Below are 19,033 nucleotides of genomic sequence, written 5' to 3' on the forward strand. Positions count from 1 at the left end.
GAGTAGTGGTTCTTACTTGCTGCCCTCTCTAGTATTACCTCTGAAGTCAGAGCTGTGCAGGGCCCAGAGAGCAATTCCCGGTAGGCCGAGTAAGCATACTGGCTATAAGGGCTAAGAAAATAACTATAGCCAAATGAATATACCGCTATGCTGTTCTGACGCTAAACGCAAGCACTGGTAGAAACAATCTAAACCTAATATTTATAGTCACTATGCTTGATTCATTTGTTTAAGCTTTTGAAACACAGCGTCCCTTTATGTTGAGGCAGTTAAGCACTCTGTGTGCTTTTCTTTTTAACAGAGTATATTTTTCTCCTTTCGCAGTTCACTTTGGTGCACTCTTGACATTTGATCATTTTAAAGCTTGGCGTTTTATGTAGTCACGTTTTGTTTGTATTTCATATATTGTGGTATGTTCTTTTTACATTTTGGTACTTTATAGAGCATAGTCTCCTCTTTCCACTTTCCACTCTGGTGTTTGCCATGAATGTGCCTCCACAACGTGTTTCAGCCTTGTTCCATAACAACTTTTTTTTTTTTTTTACAGTTTTATTTTTGTAGGGTTCAACGACAACTTTTCACACCCCAGGGGTTTTATTGTTGTATGTGCATGTACCTTTTTTTTTTTCCAGCTGTGGGTGCAGTGGACTTGCCTCCACAACGTGCTTCAGCCTTTTTTTTTTTTTTTTTTTAATACCATGACAACTTTTTCACACTGTTACGTGTGGGATACACGCACATGGCATTTTTAACACACAGATGCAAATGCTATTAAAATATGACGGCAGACTGCTCCAGCGAGAAGTTGCCATCGTGCTACGGCAACTCCAGACCTCCCGGAAAGTTTTGCATGTTAAAAGGCAGGCACTCCTTTCTGTTCATTGCTCGAAATGGTTATGCGTCACTCGGAATGTTCATTTAATACTAATCAGCTCGTTGTAATGCATTTGCATAGGATTATCATTGGCTGCAACAGCAAACAATGATGCAGAACCCCTTTGTGCATTACTCGCTGAATAACATGAATGCTAAACTGGCTAGAACCAGTCTAAATCGGACATTGCTTGCACAGTAAGCTTTGTGCATCGGCCCCTGAATGTCCTTTCTGACTGCCAAAGCACTAACTGGCTAGATTAGGGGTGGTCATGGGGGGGGGGGGGGGGGGGGGAGAGGAGGAGCGTGGATGAAGCTAGCACTTAACTGGTTAATGGTGATATTCAGTCCACTAACTGGTTAAGTGAGTGGAATAAAGTTCTGATTTGATCTGTAGAGTTAAGCAAGCACGAGTCTCAATATCAGCTGGTGCTGGTTAATGTTGGGGTTGCTAAACTAACCCACATATTCAATGCCGAAGGCCGGACATGCCCTAGCATTGAATGTTCAGGGTTAACTCAGCCTGCGGCTGTCAGTGGCTTATGAGTCACTGCCGCAGGCTGAATTGATCCCCATTTATTTAATTTATTAATTTATAAACCATATATGAAAATACTTCTAAGAAGTTGCACACCCCAAAACCTCACACAATAGTCAAATTGCAAAGGTCACTACAGTGTACACATAAAATAGCTACTGTAAAGCTAGTGAAAAAGTCTTAATATTCTTACAAAAAGTCAATGGGTATTCAGTATTCATTGCCGAGTAGGGTGGGAGAAGGAGTTTAACTTTGTCCTTTGCTGTTCTCTCTTGAGTTTCTTAGTAGCTGGTGCTCGCTTTCCTCTGCTTTTTCCTGTTGTCTTGGTTCAAGCTGTGTAAAGTGTAGGACTGTGGTGGTGTTGCTTTTAAATGCAGCAGAAATCCACCGAAGTGGAGAGCTCTTGAGATCCCACTGGATGCATCAACAGCAGAAAACAAGTGGGGAAAACAACCGTGGATTCTAGAGACGAGAGGGTCAACCTTAATATTTATGAAGGTTTATTAGTAAAAAGACTCAACACAGCACCGTGTTATGGCCAAATGGCCTGCCTTGGGAGTCTGTTGATGAAAACTATCCAGTGTAGGTATCTTTTATAGCAAAAAAACATTAGGGTCTTGAAAAAGACCGTGAATTAACTGTAACCTTCAGTGTTTGCTCTGGTTGCGTTACCAGTGCACTGAATGAAAAGACCTCTTCTTTTACGTTGTCCTTCTCGTCTCTTGAGTCCACGGTCATTTTCCCACTTGTTTTCTGCTGCTGTTGCTTATAAATGCCCATTTAGTCCTTGTAGTATCCCTACCATCTCTTCGTACTTTCAGAATACTTCCAGGAGGGAGATGGCATGGGGCTGTGGTCAGCTGGACTAAGAGTGCTCGGCGACACACATTCCTTTCTGACGCATGCTTACATGGCTTGATCTGTGACCACTTCGTGTCACAGAAGAGCTGAGCCAGTCAAGGATTGGGATTGGTGGCATCCATAGAGGTGGTGGTTCAGCCAGAGCAGGTGGAGGCCCGTTGTAGCAGGCAGAGAGGGGAAGGAGAGGTGATGTATTTTGAAGTTGTATTTCTCCAAGTGAAAGCTTGTTTTTCTTTTATGGTTTTAGTTACGCTCTGTGTCTGTGGACCTGAACATGGATCCTTCACTTCAGATTGACATTCCTGATGCACTCAGTGAAAGAGACAAAGTTAAATTCACTGTACACACCAAGGTAAGAGTGCAAAGCCCTTTAGAAAATATATTGGGACAATGGTTTTGCTATGGCCAGTAATGTATGCACATAGATGAATACAGATTTAACATAGGTTAAGTGTCATCTTCAGCAGTTAAGGCATTAATGCTGCTTAAATAGTTTTATGGGATTCACTATCCTGTGGATCTCTCTCGCAAGCTCATTGGGCAACCAAATGGGCACTACATCATTATGTCTAGAAGAAGACTGGGCTTTTGCAAGGACAGTAATGGATTTCATTAGAGAGGGTTCCACTTTAAAATGAGTGTTTGTTTGAGGGGTAGTAATCAAGGTTGTGAGTAGGACTGTGGATTTGGTACTCCAAACCTTTGATTCCGACTCCTCTATTTTTCTACTGTCTAACTCTGACTCCTACTATGTAGGCCATCAGTTAAGGCATTAATCTAAGAAAAATTTGATCAATTACAGAAACGTTATATATATATATATAAATACACCACAACATATATTTATTTGAAGTTGAACCTGAACAAAAAAATGCTGTCAAATAAAAATATGCAATACATTGTTATACATATTTATTATTTTGAATTACTTATAAATTAAAAAAAAACAAGCAAAAATGAATTTATACAGAAAAGCTGGTATTCAAGGAAAAAAAATCAGTTATTTCAGTTACAAATTAACCTATATCTTCATGATAACTGTCAAAAATGTTATATTTTTATAATATGTCCAGCTCAAGTCCATAAATTGGGGAATCCAGTAGCACAGAGGAGAAAATTTTAAATAAATCTTTTCAGAATTTGTCCTCAGAAAAAGAATTGCCCTCAAATCTGGTCTAATTCCTAGAGCAGAGAGCAACTTCTCAACACTAACGTGGGTTGGTGGTTAAAGCAGTAACCACCACAAAAACATGTCTTTAAAAAAAAAAAAAAATCTCTTAATAACAAAAAAATTAAGCCTGACCCGAACCCCCTTTCCCCCCCAGCAACAGTGGGCTGGAGGTCCAGTGGACCCCTGGGCCCCCCCCCCCCGACACAGGTTCAGGGGGGCTGGAGATCCGGTGGGTGTCCAGTCCCCCTAACCACCCCCCCCAGCATCCCACCCATTCTCTCTGGTGGCCCAGTGGGCCGCAGGTAAATCCACCCCCCAACCAGGTGATCTAGCGGCCCTTCCCCGCCCCCCTACGTGCAGTTGGAAGAGGGAGGTGGCCTCCCTCTTCTTTCATCGCTCAGCTCTGCCCAGCGTATCCTGGGATGCACTGGGCGGGGCTTCACACCATATAAGGGCTTCCTTATATGGTGTGAAGCCCTGCCTAGCGGATCCCAGAATGCACTGGGCAGGGCTGGGCATCACTATTTTGCAGGTGACGCCGCTGGAAGAGGAGGGAGGCCACCTCCCTTCAACTGCAGGTAGGGGATGGGGAAGGGCCACTAGACCACTAGGTGGGGTGGGGGGATTTATCCATGTCCACTGGGCCACCAGGGAAATCGGTAGGATTCTGGGAGAGGGGTTAGGGGGGCTGGAGCCCCACCGGATCTACAGCCCCCCTGAACCTGTGTCAGGGGGGATCGAGGGGCTGCTGGGCCTCCAGTCCCCTGTTGCTGGGGGGAGGGGGGTTTGGGTCTGGGTTCCTCACCTGTGGCCCACTGGACCACCAGGTACATTGGAGGGATACTGGGGGGGTTGGGGGGGGCTGGAGACCCACCAGATCTCCCGTCCCCCTGAAACAGGTTCGGGGGGGGGGGGGGGGGTCGGGGGGACTGGAGGTCTGCCAGACCTCCAGCCCCTGTTTCTCTTGGCTCAGGCAGGGGTAGTTGGGGGTCTGGTGGTCCCATGGACCTCCAGCCTCTGTGTTTGACAGGTCTGGGCTTTTGACACCCAGACCTGTCAAACAAGCGCAGGAGGATTGTGCCCGAGTGCATGCTCAGGCACAATCCTTCCGCACTTTTCTACCCCATGATCAGAGAGAATTGCGTGCTTAAGTTTGCATGCAATTATCTCTGATCATAGGGGCGGTAAAGCCTCGCACTGTTACAACGCTATATTTAGAGCGCTGTTTGGAACAGCGCAGGGCTTTTGATCATCTGCCTGTTAGTCATTGAAACACTGTTTGACTGGGGGTGCCTAAACCTTTGCAAAAAAATGTATGCAGTCTTGAAGTTTGTGTTTCCAGATATAAGAGCAGAATTGTCAGTCCTGTTCATGGACTTGTAGATATGATTACTTCTGGAACTTCAACCTCTGTTCAGTGTAAGTAGTACACAAGTGGGTGACTGTGATAAGCAGTGTTGAAGAGTAAGTGAATACTGGAAGGCTGGGCGGTGCCTCATTTTTGTCCATTTGCTCGGTGTTCAAGCAGGTTTGTGTTTCTTGTACAGTTTGACAACATTTTTTTTAGATGACACATTGTCTCAAAACCTTTAGAAATGGAGCAGTTCAGTGTTTGCTTCTCTTTCAGACGACCCTCTCCAACTTTCAAAACCCAGACTTCTCTGTCACACGACTGCATGAGGACTTTGTCTGGCTGCATGATGCTTTGGTGGAGACGCAGGAATATGCCGGACTCATTGTAAGCTACTGTGTGGCTGTGTGTCCCTTTGGGTCACAAAATATATGGCAAGATCAGTGTCCTCTTTTGTGTACATTAGTACAAAACAGGGGCAGCTCACGGTTCTTACCTAATTAAATTGACACTTCTAACCCATATATTCCCTAAAAAGGTCCAAACCTACTTACAGAGTTGAAGATACCTTAATATATTACGAACACTTAAAAAATGTATAAATAAAATACAAAACCGTATCTATTTTTAAACATCTGATTTCACATATTTCTTAAAAAGAAAAGTTTTAAAGCCCTTCCGAAATAGCGCATGCAGTAAAAAGGTTGATTAAGACTGGGCGGTAAATTTATTCCAAACTTGGGCACCTTGGTATGAAAAAGTTATCCAAAATGTTTTAAAATCTAATTCCCTTGAATGAAGGACTAATTAAGTCCATCCGATGAAATAGTCGAGTAGAACTTAATCAAGATGAACAAGAGACCAATTGAATAACCTGCAGTGATGTTAAAACCATAAGAAATCTTTAAAATAATACAGCAAGATTTAAAAATTTTTTGTGCTTGCAATGGAGTCACATGGTGAAATGTAGTCATTCTAAAGATCATTATAGCTGCTGTATTCTGCAGCAATTGCAGATGATTCTTGAGTTTTGCTGATATAACCAGAAACAAAACGTTACAATAATCCAGTGGAGACTGAGTGAGACTCTGAGCCAGTAACATAAAGTGGTACTCAGGAAAAATAAAAGAATAATTTGTAGTTGTCTTAATTTCAGGAAAACTTTCCTAAATAGATAATTAATCTGTGCTTCAAAAACCAAGGCTGAATCACTCCTAGAACTCTAGAAGACTTATCATATTGCCCAATTTGAATTGATTCTGGTAAACATTCAATTTGCTTGGTAAACTAAAGAATCTTGGTTTTACGTGTATATAACTTTAACATAGAAGATAATACCCAAGCTTTAAGTTTCTCAACACACTTGGGGGCCCCTTTTATAAAGTGGCCCCCAGCTTGCTGTCATATCCGGTGCCTGGTAGTGCTAGTGTGTAGCAGGCGGTAATCCGATTACCACCGGGTTAGAGCTGGAGCCCTTACTGCCACCCAAGGGCTACCCCCCCCCCCCCCCCCCCGAAATGGCCACGTGGCAAGTGCTTCATTTGTTGCATGGCCATTTCTTTTAAAAAAAAAACCTACCTACCTTTTACCAGCTGCGGTAAAAAGGGGCCTCGGCACATGTGAAAGACACGTTCCGATTCCAGCTCGGGCCCTGTTTTGCCACAGCTTGGTAAAAAGGGGCCCTTAGTTACTTTACACAATGTGATTCAGATCATCAGGTACTGGTACCAGAATAAAAAATGTTGTCAGCATAAGAATAGATGACTTCATCTGTAGCCAAGAGGAGAGAATTAAGAGAGCTTGTTAACACATTTTGGGGCTCATTTTTGAAAGAGAAAAACATCTAAAAAGTGGCATAAAGCAACATTTGGACGTTTTTCTCACCAAAATGTCCAAGTCTGCATTTTCAAAACCCATTTTCAGATGTTTTCCTATGTAGTTCTATCTGCAGTGCATCCAAATCTGGAGGGGGACGCGTTTGGGCGGGATTTGGGTGTTTCTAAGACCTGGACGTTTTTCTGCCATAATGGAACAAAACGAAGATGTCCAGGACTATAAAACTAAGGATGTTTTGAGCTAGACCTGTTTTAAAAACGTCTAAGCCACAAACAAGTGCCCTGAATGAGGAATAAAAGAGTGCTCACTGACCCCCTCCCACCCCCAAAGATGTAAAAGAAACAGTACATACCAACCTCTATGACAGCCTCAGATGTTATAGCTTGTCCTATTAGAGCAGCAATCAGGTCTCTGGAGTAGCCTAGTGTAGTGCACTATGGAAAGGGGACCTAGGCCCATATTCCACTCTGTTACACTTGTGGAAAACCCACCAAAAACCTACTGTACCACATATTGGCGACACCTGCAGCCATAAGGGCTATTGCAATGGTGTACAGTTGGGTACAGTACGTTTTTGGTAGGTTTTGGAGGGCTCGCTATACAATACAAGAGAGCAATGGTGAGATGCGTACCTGGGTGCTTTTAGGTGAAGTCCACTGCCGCGCCCCCTAGGGTGTCCCGTTATCCCAGTGGCTTGATTTTATGCGTTTTTCACTTGGACACTTTTTTTTTTTTTCTGAAAATGGTCCACAAAGATAAACACACAGAACACAAAAACATCTAGCAAGTGGCCATTTTAGAAAAAAAAAAAGACGACATTTTGTTGTTCCGGAAATGGCTATATTTACTATTCAGATTCTGGATGATTTGAGCCAAATGTCCAAAGTTGGACTTAGACATCATATTGAAAATGCCCCTCTTTGTTAGCTAATGCACATTAGTTTATGAATTAATATTCATTAAGTAGACTAGCACAAACTGCTTGGGTTTTTGTAGTTTGGTCCTTGTATTTTGTACACAACAAACTGAAATTTTTTTTCCCCAAAAAGTAGGGGAGAACACTAAACAGAACACTTTTGCCCTGTGCACATCCCTACAACTTAACAGATGCAAAACTGAAACTGATAATCCTTGAGAAGGAATGGACTCAAATTCCATTTATGTTTGTTTATTCTAATCTTGGAATAACTCCTTTCAGGGTGCAAATCAAGGTGGTCTACAAGTCTAAAAATAAAAGACAAGATGAAGAAAGGAATTACAACATTGGACAGGACAGTAAGAGGAAAAATAGAAGCTAGCTAGGAGCTGTGCCTCTGCCCCACCCGACCGCCGCCACCACCTCAGTTTGGGAGAGTCAGGAAATGCTAATGAAAAGAGGTGGACTTTCAGGGAAGCTTTAAAATGGGAATGGGAAAGCTCAGATCTAAGGAGGGAAGCAAATTCCAGAGAGATGGGGCAGTGAAGAAAAATGCAGAGTGCTTAGTTGACTCAAATCGACAACAGCAGACAGAAGGGGTGAATAACTGATTACTAATAGAGGAAGAACCTATTGATGGGCCAATGCTCAGAACCTAAAACTGGCGCTAGAGCCGATTAGCACTGGACTAGCACCAGCGTTAAATCTGCGCAGAATGTTCAGAGGGTTCTAGCGCTGGAAACGTATGTGCCAGAGATTAGCACAAATAGTATTTAAATGTAGTCACAGATATTAATGAGACCATTTCCTATTCCCTCCAAATGCTCAGAGAAAAGCACACGAAAGAAAGCCGCTCTTACCGTTGAAAACCTAATGCCAGCTCCATTGGAGAGTTTGAAGAGAGGATTTCTCACAATTTTTTTCTGCTGGTTTTTATTTAATTTGGAAGCGGAAGGAAGCTTGCGTAAGCCCCTAAGTGCTGGTAGTGAGAGACAAATGTGTGTGAGTCAGAGCAAACCTGAAAAGTGGAAGAAAAACATTGGCGCCTATTTTCTGCGCTTAAATGTAAACATTTCAGGTGAAAAAAAATTTGAAAGCCATATGTGAAGAAGAAGGGTGCCGATGTGTGCTTTGCTTCCAGGTTTGCCTGGCACGCGCTTACAAGAGCTCTGCTTACCATGAAACTCTTGTGCGCATTCATCAGGGATGTTCCTCCCAAATAGTGTGCATATGATTTGCATCTTTTTACAGTTGTGCATTTGGGAACTATTTCTGTATGCTATGCTACGGTTTTGGTCAGACGCTGTTCTATATAGCGCCAGAGTTCTGAGCATCGGTTCATGAATATCCTGTGGTCTCAGGGAAACGTGAGTGCAGTCAGATTGGGGGAGGATAAGCAAGCGTGAAGATTTCATTTTGAAATCATCGTGCAGTCTCTCCAACACATCCTCGGCATTTGCTTTGGCTCAGGTACATAGCTTGTGGGAACTCTTGCGCACCAGTGGTATTTTCAAAGATTTCTGACTTCGAATCTTGACACCTCATAGGGTGAATCAGTGAGTGACATTTTGTTTTGTTTTCTCTTTCTGATACAGCAGATCTCCAGTTACTGTAAGTGCTAACAACTGATCTTTTGGATTTGTTAAACAGATCCCTCCAGCACCTTCAAAACCTGACTTTGAGGGACCCAGGGAGAAAATGCAGAAGCTTGGTGAGGGAGAAGGATCCATGACGAAAGATGAATTTGCCAAAATGAAGCAGGAACTAGAAGCGTAAGAACCTGCTCTTTTAATGCTATTCATACCTGACCTGTAAACTAGTGTAAGTGTGTTTCCTCTGATCTGCAGTCACACTCCCCCCTCCCCCTACTGCTACCCAACTGTTTCCTAAGACAGATAAGTGCAAAACAGGAAGTGGAAATAAATTTGCATCAATGGATTTCTGTTCATTTTGTTTTGTCAGTTCCACTCATGCAGCTTGGCTTTATGCTACTTGTTTCTCATTTGGTGTTCTGTATAGCTTTGAACGAGTCACTTTTGTCCAGTATTCTGAAAGACCTTATCAGAACATTTCCTAAACAAGTACAGCCACATCTGAAAAAACTGATACCAAACCAGCCTTCTGTGGGCACATTCTACATGCTACCCAACAGTGGCGTACCAAGGTGGGGGCAGTCCGCACCGGGTGCACACCGCTGGGGGGGGGTGCTGCGGCGCGCGCCTGTTGCCCTGTCTCAGTCCGATTTCGCAATTCGTTTGTGTTCACTGCTCCCTCTGAGTCTGCCCCGGAACAGGAAGTAACCTGTTCCGGGGCAGTCTCAGAGGGAGCAGTGAACACAAGCGAATTGCGAAATCGGACTGAGACAGGGCAACAGGCACGCGCCGCAGCACCCCCCCAGCGGTGTGCAGGAACAGGTTACTTCCTGTTCCGGGGCAGACTCAGAGGGCGCAGTGAACACAAGCGAATTGCGAAATCGGACTGAGACAGGGCAACAGGGGGGGTCATTTCACCGGGGGGGGGGGAGATGTCATTTCGCCGGGGGGGGGGGGGTCGCATCGGCGATCCGCCCCAGCTGTCAGCTAGGGTCGGAACGCCACTGCTACCCAAAATCCACAAACCTGGAAACCCTGGCAGACCAATCATATCGGGTATTGACACACTCATGGAGGAAATATCTGGACCCATAGAGGGGATTCTGAAACCTGTCGTATACAAAACAAACAGCTTCATACAAGACACCACAGACTTTCTGAATAAATTGAAAAATATCAAGCAATTACCACCAAGTACCCTTCTGGTCACGATGGATGTAGAATCACTATACAGCAACATTCCCAATGCGGATGGCATAGCTGCATGTGAGAAGCTCCTAAAAACATCCACACTGGACCATCAATACTCACCAGAAACTATTACAAATTAATCAAATTTATTTTAACTCGCAACTATTTCCGCTTTAACAATGATATCTATCTACAAATAATGGGATGCTATCCTGGTGCCCATTGCAGTGCCCAATATGCCAACCTCTTTATGGCTGAGCTGGAAGAGACATTTCTGAATACATACCAGACCAAACCCCTAAAATACTACCGGTACATTGATAACATTTTTATGGTTTGGACTGAGGGGCAGGAAACTCTGAAACAATTTTACAATTCCTTCAATACATACCATCCTACAATCAGATTCAAAATTGACTACTCCCCAGAAAAAGTAAATTTTTTGGACACCACAGTCTCAATCATCGATGGCTATATACAAACATCCATATACAAGAAACCCACAGACAAATGCAGCTACCTCCAGCTTCCATCCTTCACATACAAAAAGATCCATTATTTACAGCCAAGCCACAATGTACCACCATATCTGCTCTGACCCCGGGGATAGAGACAGACACCTTGAAATCCTGACTGCATCCTTCGAACAGAAAGGCTACAACCCCAAAATAATCTCCAAGAATATTGCCTCCTCCCTCAAAACACCCAGGGAGAATCTGCTACAGTACAAAGAAATAAAAGCCACAGACAGAATCCTCCTTATAGTGACATACAACCCAGAGCTGAAAAAATTAAGAAAAATCATAAAAGATCTGCAGCCTCTACTCCAGGAGGATGAATTACTGAGAGAGATATTCCCATCCCCACCAGTGCTGGCCTTCCGACAGCCACCAAACTTAAAACACAAAATAATTAGAAGTAAGCTCCCAACACAGACTCAAAAAGAAGAGAATGGCATACATCCTTGCAATATATCCAGCTGCAAACTATGCCAAACATTTCACAGGACCCCACGGTCATTCACAAAGAAAAAATATTCAGCATTAAGGAATCTTTCATGTGCTCATCTTCCAGTGTGGTATATATCATTCAGTGTAAAAAATGCAACGAAGGCTGCTACATTGGAGAAACAAGTCAGACACTAAAGAAGAGATTTAATTTACATAGACACCATACGAAAAATGCTAGTACCAATCAGGATGTCACGCCTGTGGGGCAGCACTTTACAAAACCAGAATACTGTACCAGTGATTTTCATGGTAAGAATCCTGAAAGGGAACTATACAGGAACGTAAGACCTTTGAAGTCAGAATGATTAAATATTTTGACACCCACCAGACAGGACTTAACAAAGATCTGAGTTTTCTAGGCCATTATAACCCATAAAATTGTACTGATTTGTCACCCTCCTATCTCCATGCATATCTTCCAGTCTCTCATCCACCCGACTCTTCCTGTCTCTCACCTATCCACTCCCATCCTGTTAGACTGTTACTGAAATGCTTTGATGTTTCACTTATATATACTGTCATCTACCAACATTTGCTTATTTCCGATCTGACGAAGAAGGGCTACCTTCGAAAGCTAATCAAGAAATGTATTAAGTTATGTCCAATAAAAAAGGTATCATCTTATTTTCTTTTCCATGTTTTATTTTGTTTTATTTCTATTGATTACCTTTAAAAGTGGACTAACCCGGCTACCACACCTCTCTGTCCAATATTCTAAAATTTGAACACACGGAGGAGGACCTTTCCTTTCAGCCACTACCTTGTGTTTTGGGAACCGATACAAAATGTGTAACAGCAGGCCATGGCTCGCTCTTGGTACATCTGGTGAGATGTGGGTCAAATGGCAGGGTGAAATTTAGGCATCATGAACTGAGTGGCCATTAATACCAGACACTTTTGGAGAGACAGGAATTGCTACAGTAACATAACTTCTCAAAACAGCAAACAATTCATAAACTTTTTTTTTTTTAGATATAGTAAAGACTGTCACATTCTTTAGCAGTCTGAAAACGCTCTCCATGTTGGATATGAACTGCTTAAAGAGTTTAACACTCCAGCTAGAGAAGAAAAGATGTTCTGTTTTTTTGTATTTCTCCTCCAGCAGCTTCACAGTAATAATAACATAGTAACTGGTGACAGATAAAGACCAGAATGGTCCGTCCAGTCTGCCCAACAGTCACATTCATTCTCAGTTCTAGATTAAATCAGATGCAAAGCATTAATAAAGAAGGCTAAAAGAGATTATGAAGAGAAACTTGCCGCAGAGTCTAAAACTCTCAGTAACAACGTTTTCAGGTACATCAGAAGCAGAAAGCCTGCGAGGGAATCCGTGGGACCGTTAGATCATGAAAGGAGCAAAAGGGGTGCTCAGGAAGGACAAGGCCATAGCGGAAAAACTGAATTAATTCTTTGCTTCTGTCTTTACGGAAGAAGATGTAAGAGATCTGCCTGTACTGGAAATGGTTTTCAAGGGTGATGATGCGGAGGTACTGAAAAAAATCTCAGTAAACCTGGAATATATATTGAGACAAATTAAAGAGTAGTAAATCACCTGGACCAGATGGCATACAGCTAAGGGTACTCAAAGAACTCAAGCTTGAAATTGCTGTTAGTAATAAGTAACCTGTCGGTGACAGGGTGCTGGGCTCGATGGACCCTTGGTCTGTCCCAGCATGGTGATGCTTATGTACTTATGACGTTAAAATCGTCCGCAGTACCTGAAAATTGGAGGGTGGCCAATGGATGCTGATTTTTAAAAAGGGTTTCAGGGGTGAACCAGCAAATTATAGACTGGTAAGCCTGACGTCAGTGCCGGGCAAAATAGTGGAAACTATTAGAATAAAATTATGGTAAGCCTGACATCAGTGCCAGGCAAAATAGTGGAAACTATTAGAATAAAATTATAGAACACGTAGACAAACATTAATGGGGCAGAGTCAGAATGGGTTCAACCAGGAGGGAAGTCTTGCCCCATCAATTTGCTTCATTTCTTTGAAGGTATGGATAAAGGTGAGCAGGTAGATGTAGTGTCCTGTAGATGTAGTATATCTAGATTTTCAGAAGACTTTTGATAAAGTTCCTCATGAGAAAATTAAAGAGTCATGGGATAGGGGGCAAGGTTCTGGTGTGGATTAGGAATTGGTTCTTGAACAGAAAACAAAGGGTAGGGTTAAATGGTCATTTCTCTCAATGGAGGAGGGTGAAGAGTAGAGTGCCGCAGGGATTGGTATTGGGACCAGTGCTATTTAACATATTTATAAATGATATGGAAATCAGAATGACGAATGAGGTGATTAAATTTGCAGATGATACAAAACTATTCAAGGTTGTTAAAATACGTGTGGAAATTGGAAGACTGGGCAACCAAATGGCAGATGAAATTTAATGTGGACAAATGCACATTGAAAAGAATAATCCAAATCATAGTTACCTGATGCTAGGGTCCACCTTGGGGGTCAGAACTTGAGAGAGATCCAGGTGTCGTTGTAGATAATATGCTGAAATCTTCTGCTAAATGTGCAGTGGTGGCCAAAAAAGTAAACAGTATGCTAGGAATAATTTGGAAAAGGATGGTGAATAAGACAGAAAATACTATACTTCCTCTGCATCGCTCTGTGGTACGACTGCACCTTGAGTATTGTGTTCAGTTCTGGTTGCCGTATCTCAGATATAGTAGAATTAGAAAAGGTTCAAAGAAGAGCAACCAAAATGATAAAGAGGATGGAACTCTTACGTATGAGGAAAGGCTAAAGAGGTTAGGGCTCTTCAGCTTAGAAAAGAGACGGATAAGGGGAGATACAATTGATGTCTATAAAATCCTGAGTGGTGTAGAATGAGTAGAAATAGATTTTTTACACGTTCCCAAAGTACAAAGACTAGGGGACACTCAAGGAAGTTACATGGAAATACTTTTAAAACAAATAGGAGGAAACATTTTTTCACTCAATGAATAGTTAAGCTCTGGAATTCTTTGCCGGAGGATGTGGTAACAGCGGTTAGCGTATCTGGGTTTAAAAAAAGGTTTGGACAATTTCCTGTAGGAAAAGTTCATAGTTTGCTATTGAGACAGACTTGGGGAGGCAGCTGCTTGCCCCGGGATTGGTAGCATGGAATGTTGCTAATAATTGGGTTTTTGCCAGGTACTTGTGACCACTGTTTGGAAAGGGGATACAGGGCTAGATAGACCATTGGCCTGACCCAGTATGGCTACTCTTATGCTCTTATGTAATGAATGAGATATATACTTGATCGTGGTCTTTTTGTTGTTTCTGGGACATAGACCGTAGAAGTCTGCACTTTGTCCTTATGTTACAAGTACTGGAGTTGCCATCAAAGCCTATCTGAATCTGTCTTCTCATTTGCGAGACACAGACCATAAAAGTCTGCCCAGCACTGTCCTCACAGTACTGGAGTTTCCATCGAAGCTCTCTACAGCCCATCCTAAACTAGATCGCTATACGCGGGACTTAGACAGAACAAGCCAGCTGAGCACCGGCCTTAGTTGATTCAGCCAGAGTTGCCATCTAAGCACCACTTGACATTCAAACACATATGCAACCCTTAAAGTTTTGTTTTTTTATACCATTCATTTTATAATTAGAGATCCTCTGTGTTCATCCCATGCCTTTGAATTCCACCACAGGTTTTTTTTTCTCCACCACCTCTCTCGGGAGGGCATTCCAGGCATCAACCCACCCTCTCCGTGAAAAAGAATTTTCTGAAATTACTTTAATCTCCCCGTTTCTCATCTGGTTCTGAAGGTCACAATGTCATATTAATCCACCGACCTCTGCTTTTTTTTTTGTTTTTTAATGGCATGCTACTTATAGGAGCCTTGAGAGTTTTGGAAATAGCATCTAGGTTAAAACTGGGCTTCTCTTCCCCACCCCCCTTTTTTTTCTTTCTTATATTTAACATCTTTGTATTGAGGTTATACCTTCAGAACCAGATGGCAAATGGGGAAATTAATTTTTAAAGCCCTATAAATTAGTGGGCTGAAAGCTGGACTTCCAGTTGCATTGAGAAGAAGTGTTGGTTATCTTCCAGGTTAATTTAAATAACAGAAAAAAATCATACTACTACTAATCATTTCTGTAATGATACTAGACGTATGCAGCTCTGTCCCTAGAGGGCTCACAATCTAAGGGCTTCTTTTACAAAGCCGCAGTACTGGTTCCCGCTTGACAAATTCGACGAAGCCCATAGGAATTGAATGGGCTTCATCGTATTTACTGCACTGGAAATCAGTACCGCAACTTTGTAAAAGGAGCCCTCCGTTTTTGTACCTGGGGCAAAGGAGGGTTAAGCAACCTGCCAAAGGTCACAAGGAGTTGCAGTGGGAATTGAACCTAGGTTACCAGGATCAAAGCCCGCTGCACTAACCTTTAGGCCACTCTGTGCATCCTTGCACTCCGAGCCAGTTGCTATTAGTGCTGACTGATGTGCTGTGTTTGTTTTGACAATTATTTTCTTTGGAGTGGATCATTTTGTACATATATGAAAGCCTTTCCATTTCACCCATTGGTGAGAGGATCACATTGGTCTCCACCAGAGACTTGCATGCGTGGTGTGCACTGTGTAGTCTTTTTTTTTTTTTTTTTTTTGTAGCAGTGTTCTCTCTGCGTTACACAGGGAGTTGCTCGATGGTTTGCAGCCATCTTATAGCTTGAATCTGAGCAAAATAATAAACCCACTGTTCTTAAAGAAATGATCAGATGTTCTCGTATCAATTGAGGCTTCATAAGTTGTCATAGTTTCTCACAGACTTCTCATATGGTGTAATCCTCGCACATTACAATTGTATAGGTTGTGTTTCGGTGTCCAAACTTTAGTATAAGTGAATTTATATGGTGGCTTTAACATTAGATAAGTCTTTGTTTTCCAAAGAATAACATAAAACTCCACGTAGCTTGCATTAATGGAGTCCTCAACATGGACCATGTTTCACCGCCCTTCCTCAGGGAGACCCCCTAACTAAGTGACTATGAGGCATATTTTCAAAGCACTTAGCCTTCCAAAGTTCCATAGGTTTCTATGGAACTTTGGAAGGCTAAGTGCTTTGAAAATATGCCTATATGGCTGCTGAATTATCTGAGGACATTGATTTTGAATTTTTGAAGACCTGCTTGGTTGGGGGGGGGGGGGTGGTCTCCCTGAGGAAGGGCACATGGTCCATGTCGGGCATTCCCCAAGTGGAGTTTTATGTTATTTGGGAAAAAAAGACTTATGTAATGTTGAGCCACTGTTTGTTTGAATTCACTTATATTTTGGACATTTTGCAGTCATATAAGCTGTGTCTCGATGTGCGATGATTACACCATACGAGATGTCTTGTCCATGAAAAACCATGACAACCGATGAGCCTCAATTGATATGAACACAATTCAAAATTCAATAATTTCTTTAAGGAGTGGGGGAATATTATTTTGGTATATAATCTGAGGGGAATATTATTTTGGTATATAATCTGAGCACTTATTCACCAAGATTTGTATCCTGGTAGGAAAGTTAAGCACTTCAATCTGAGCAAATCAGATGGGTCTTGCATAGTTCAAATCACAGGTCAACTGCAGCATGCCGGTGGTTAGGGATGTGGTGGGCAGTCTTTGTTGTAGCTTAGCGAGAATATTGCTCTCTAGTATCATAAACTGCTCTTTTGTGGGTACACAGAAGAGTGGTTCTTGTTGAATATTGATTACTGTGAGAGATCCCCTCACATCTGCTGTATATTTTGCCTCAATGATAGTTACCTTGAGTGGTGGACTTGCATCTGAGACTTTGCTTCTTATCTTTTCAGTGAGTACCTGGCTGTCTTTAAGAAGACTGTCTCTGTACATGAAGTTTTCCTGCAGCGGCTGTCATCTCACCCCATCCTCAGCAGAGACCACAACTTTCATGTGTTCCTAGAGTATGACCAAGACGTAAGATGTTTGGATTATTTTGTTTTAATTTCATTTTCTTTTCTTAATCTAGCGAGACGGAAGTTCATGTTTGGAGGGTGACATTCCTTGAATGTTTGTTTCCTGCTTTTGTTTTTATCAGTAATAGAGCTGCAGAATAATAGAACTTAAAGACAAAAGCCATATCTCATCGAGTAAAAACCTTACTGCAAAAATAAGAGGGAGCCAAACTTCTTTCTCATATATAGCAAGCTTGTTGATTAGTGCCCTAGGTATATACCAGTTGTTCCAAACTCTGGCTTGTGACCCCAAATGGGTAACCAGATGCTCATGTGCATGCAGTGCAGGCTAGCAGTGTTGTCTGATGCACTGCAGTAGCATCAGGAGCCAACACCACAACTCGGTTTGCACGGCTCAGTGGAGAATGAGGACTGGACTGGAGCAGAGGCACAATAGGAAGTTAAGCCTGTTTGCAGAGCACAGGTAGAGACTGGAGTCAAGTGAAACCGCTAAAATGGGGTTTCTTTGAAGAAAGACTTTTGGAGCACTGGTTTATGAGCTCAGTGATTGCACAGGGAATATCGAGTGTGCAGTTCATGGAGTGTTCTTGTGGTTTATGAGCTCAGTGATTGCACAGGGAAAATCGAGTGTGCAGTTCATGGAGTGTTCTTGTGGTTTATGAGCTCAGTGATTGCACAGGGAAAATCGAGTGTGCAGTTCATGGAGTGTTCTTGTAGTGAAAGCATCTGGGCCATACTATGATTCTTTTTCTGGTGTGCCAGATGATTGAAAAAATCTGGTTACAGCAAGGGTAGTGAGCTCTCACTATCTTGATGGCAAACTGGCTGTGTCATAAGTTTCCACAGCCATAGACATCTTAAGGTTTATGATGACAACTTTAAAACCAAAGGATCAAACAGGGCTGTGGAGTTGGTACACCAGGCCTTTGACTCATACTTCTAGTGATATTAAGTGTTTTTTTAAAATATCCAGAAGAAAAAAATTTAAATCCTAGTATCACTAGGAGTTGGAGTCGAAGGTTTGGTGTACTGACTAAGGTCGGCATTAGGGGGGGGGGAGGGGTGTGGCAAACAGGGCAGCTACCCTGGGCCCCACAGCTTCAAGGGGCCCCCATTTTACCTTTGGTCCGCGGCAGCAATCAGCAGCAACATGAAGCACAAGTCAGCTGGCAGTGACGACAGAAATGCTGCGCAAAGTCTGTGGGGCAGCATGATGTTGGGGGCAATCAGAATACCAGCAGCACAAATCAATTTAGAAGTTCTGTTGGCGCTGATCGTGTTGCTTCGAGGAGATTGGGGGGGCATGGCACTAACCTCTCCCACACCCTTTGAACTTCCTGTTGGGCCTGGCCGCTTTGAAATTGAAAGTACTCATGCCTCCCTCCTCCACTACATAGCACTACAATGTACCTGTGTATCGGGGGTGGGGGGGGGATGAGTACTTTCAATTTCAAAACAGGACCAGCAGGAAGTTCAAAAGGTTGGTGGAGTGATTTCAGAGTGCTTTTTGTATGTGCTATGCTGCAGCCTGCTTGGATTGGTTCCTGGCTTCCCACTACAAAGCACACAGACTAAAGCAGCTGCAGCCTGCAAAGGAAGCACCAGTCACCAAAGATCCAGTTAGTCAAGGAGTCTCCAAGCGGTTAGCAGCAAGAAGAAGCCTAAAGGTCAAGGAAGTCCTGTGCCAGGCCAGCACAATGCCAGAGTTTGCCTGTATGCAGCAGCTAGCAGCAAATTGGTGGCTTTGGATAAGCTTCCTGTTTTGGACTGTAAA

At 42.8% G+C, this 19,033-nt stretch overlaps 1 protein-coding gene across 2 annotated transcripts in view; it reads left to right on the forward strand.

Moving 5' to 3' along the window:
• SNX5 (sorting nexin 5) overlaps nucleotides 1-19,033 on the forward strand; it is an 83,462-nt gene that overhangs the window by 27,232 nt on the left and 37,197 nt on the right. For both annotated transcript variants that reach the window (XM_030196257.1, XM_030196258.1), the window contains exons 2-5: nucleotides 2,520-2,624; nucleotides 5,071-5,181; nucleotides 9,197-9,318; nucleotides 17,137-17,260. In XM_030196257.1, the coding sequence (XP_030052117.1) occupies nucleotides 2,520-2,624; nucleotides 5,071-5,181; nucleotides 9,197-9,318; nucleotides 17,137-17,260 (462 nt within the window). The remainder of the gene's footprint in view (nucleotides 1-2,519; nucleotides 2,625-5,070; nucleotides 5,182-9,196; nucleotides 9,319-17,136; nucleotides 17,261-19,033) is intronic.

The sequence above is a fragment of the Microcaecilia unicolor genome, chromosome 3 (assembly GCF_901765095.1).
Source record: "Microcaecilia unicolor chromosome 3, aMicUni1.1, whole genome shotgun sequence".
Taxonomy (NCBI): domain Eukaryota; kingdom Metazoa; phylum Chordata; class Amphibia; order Gymnophiona; family Siphonopidae; genus Microcaecilia; species Microcaecilia unicolor.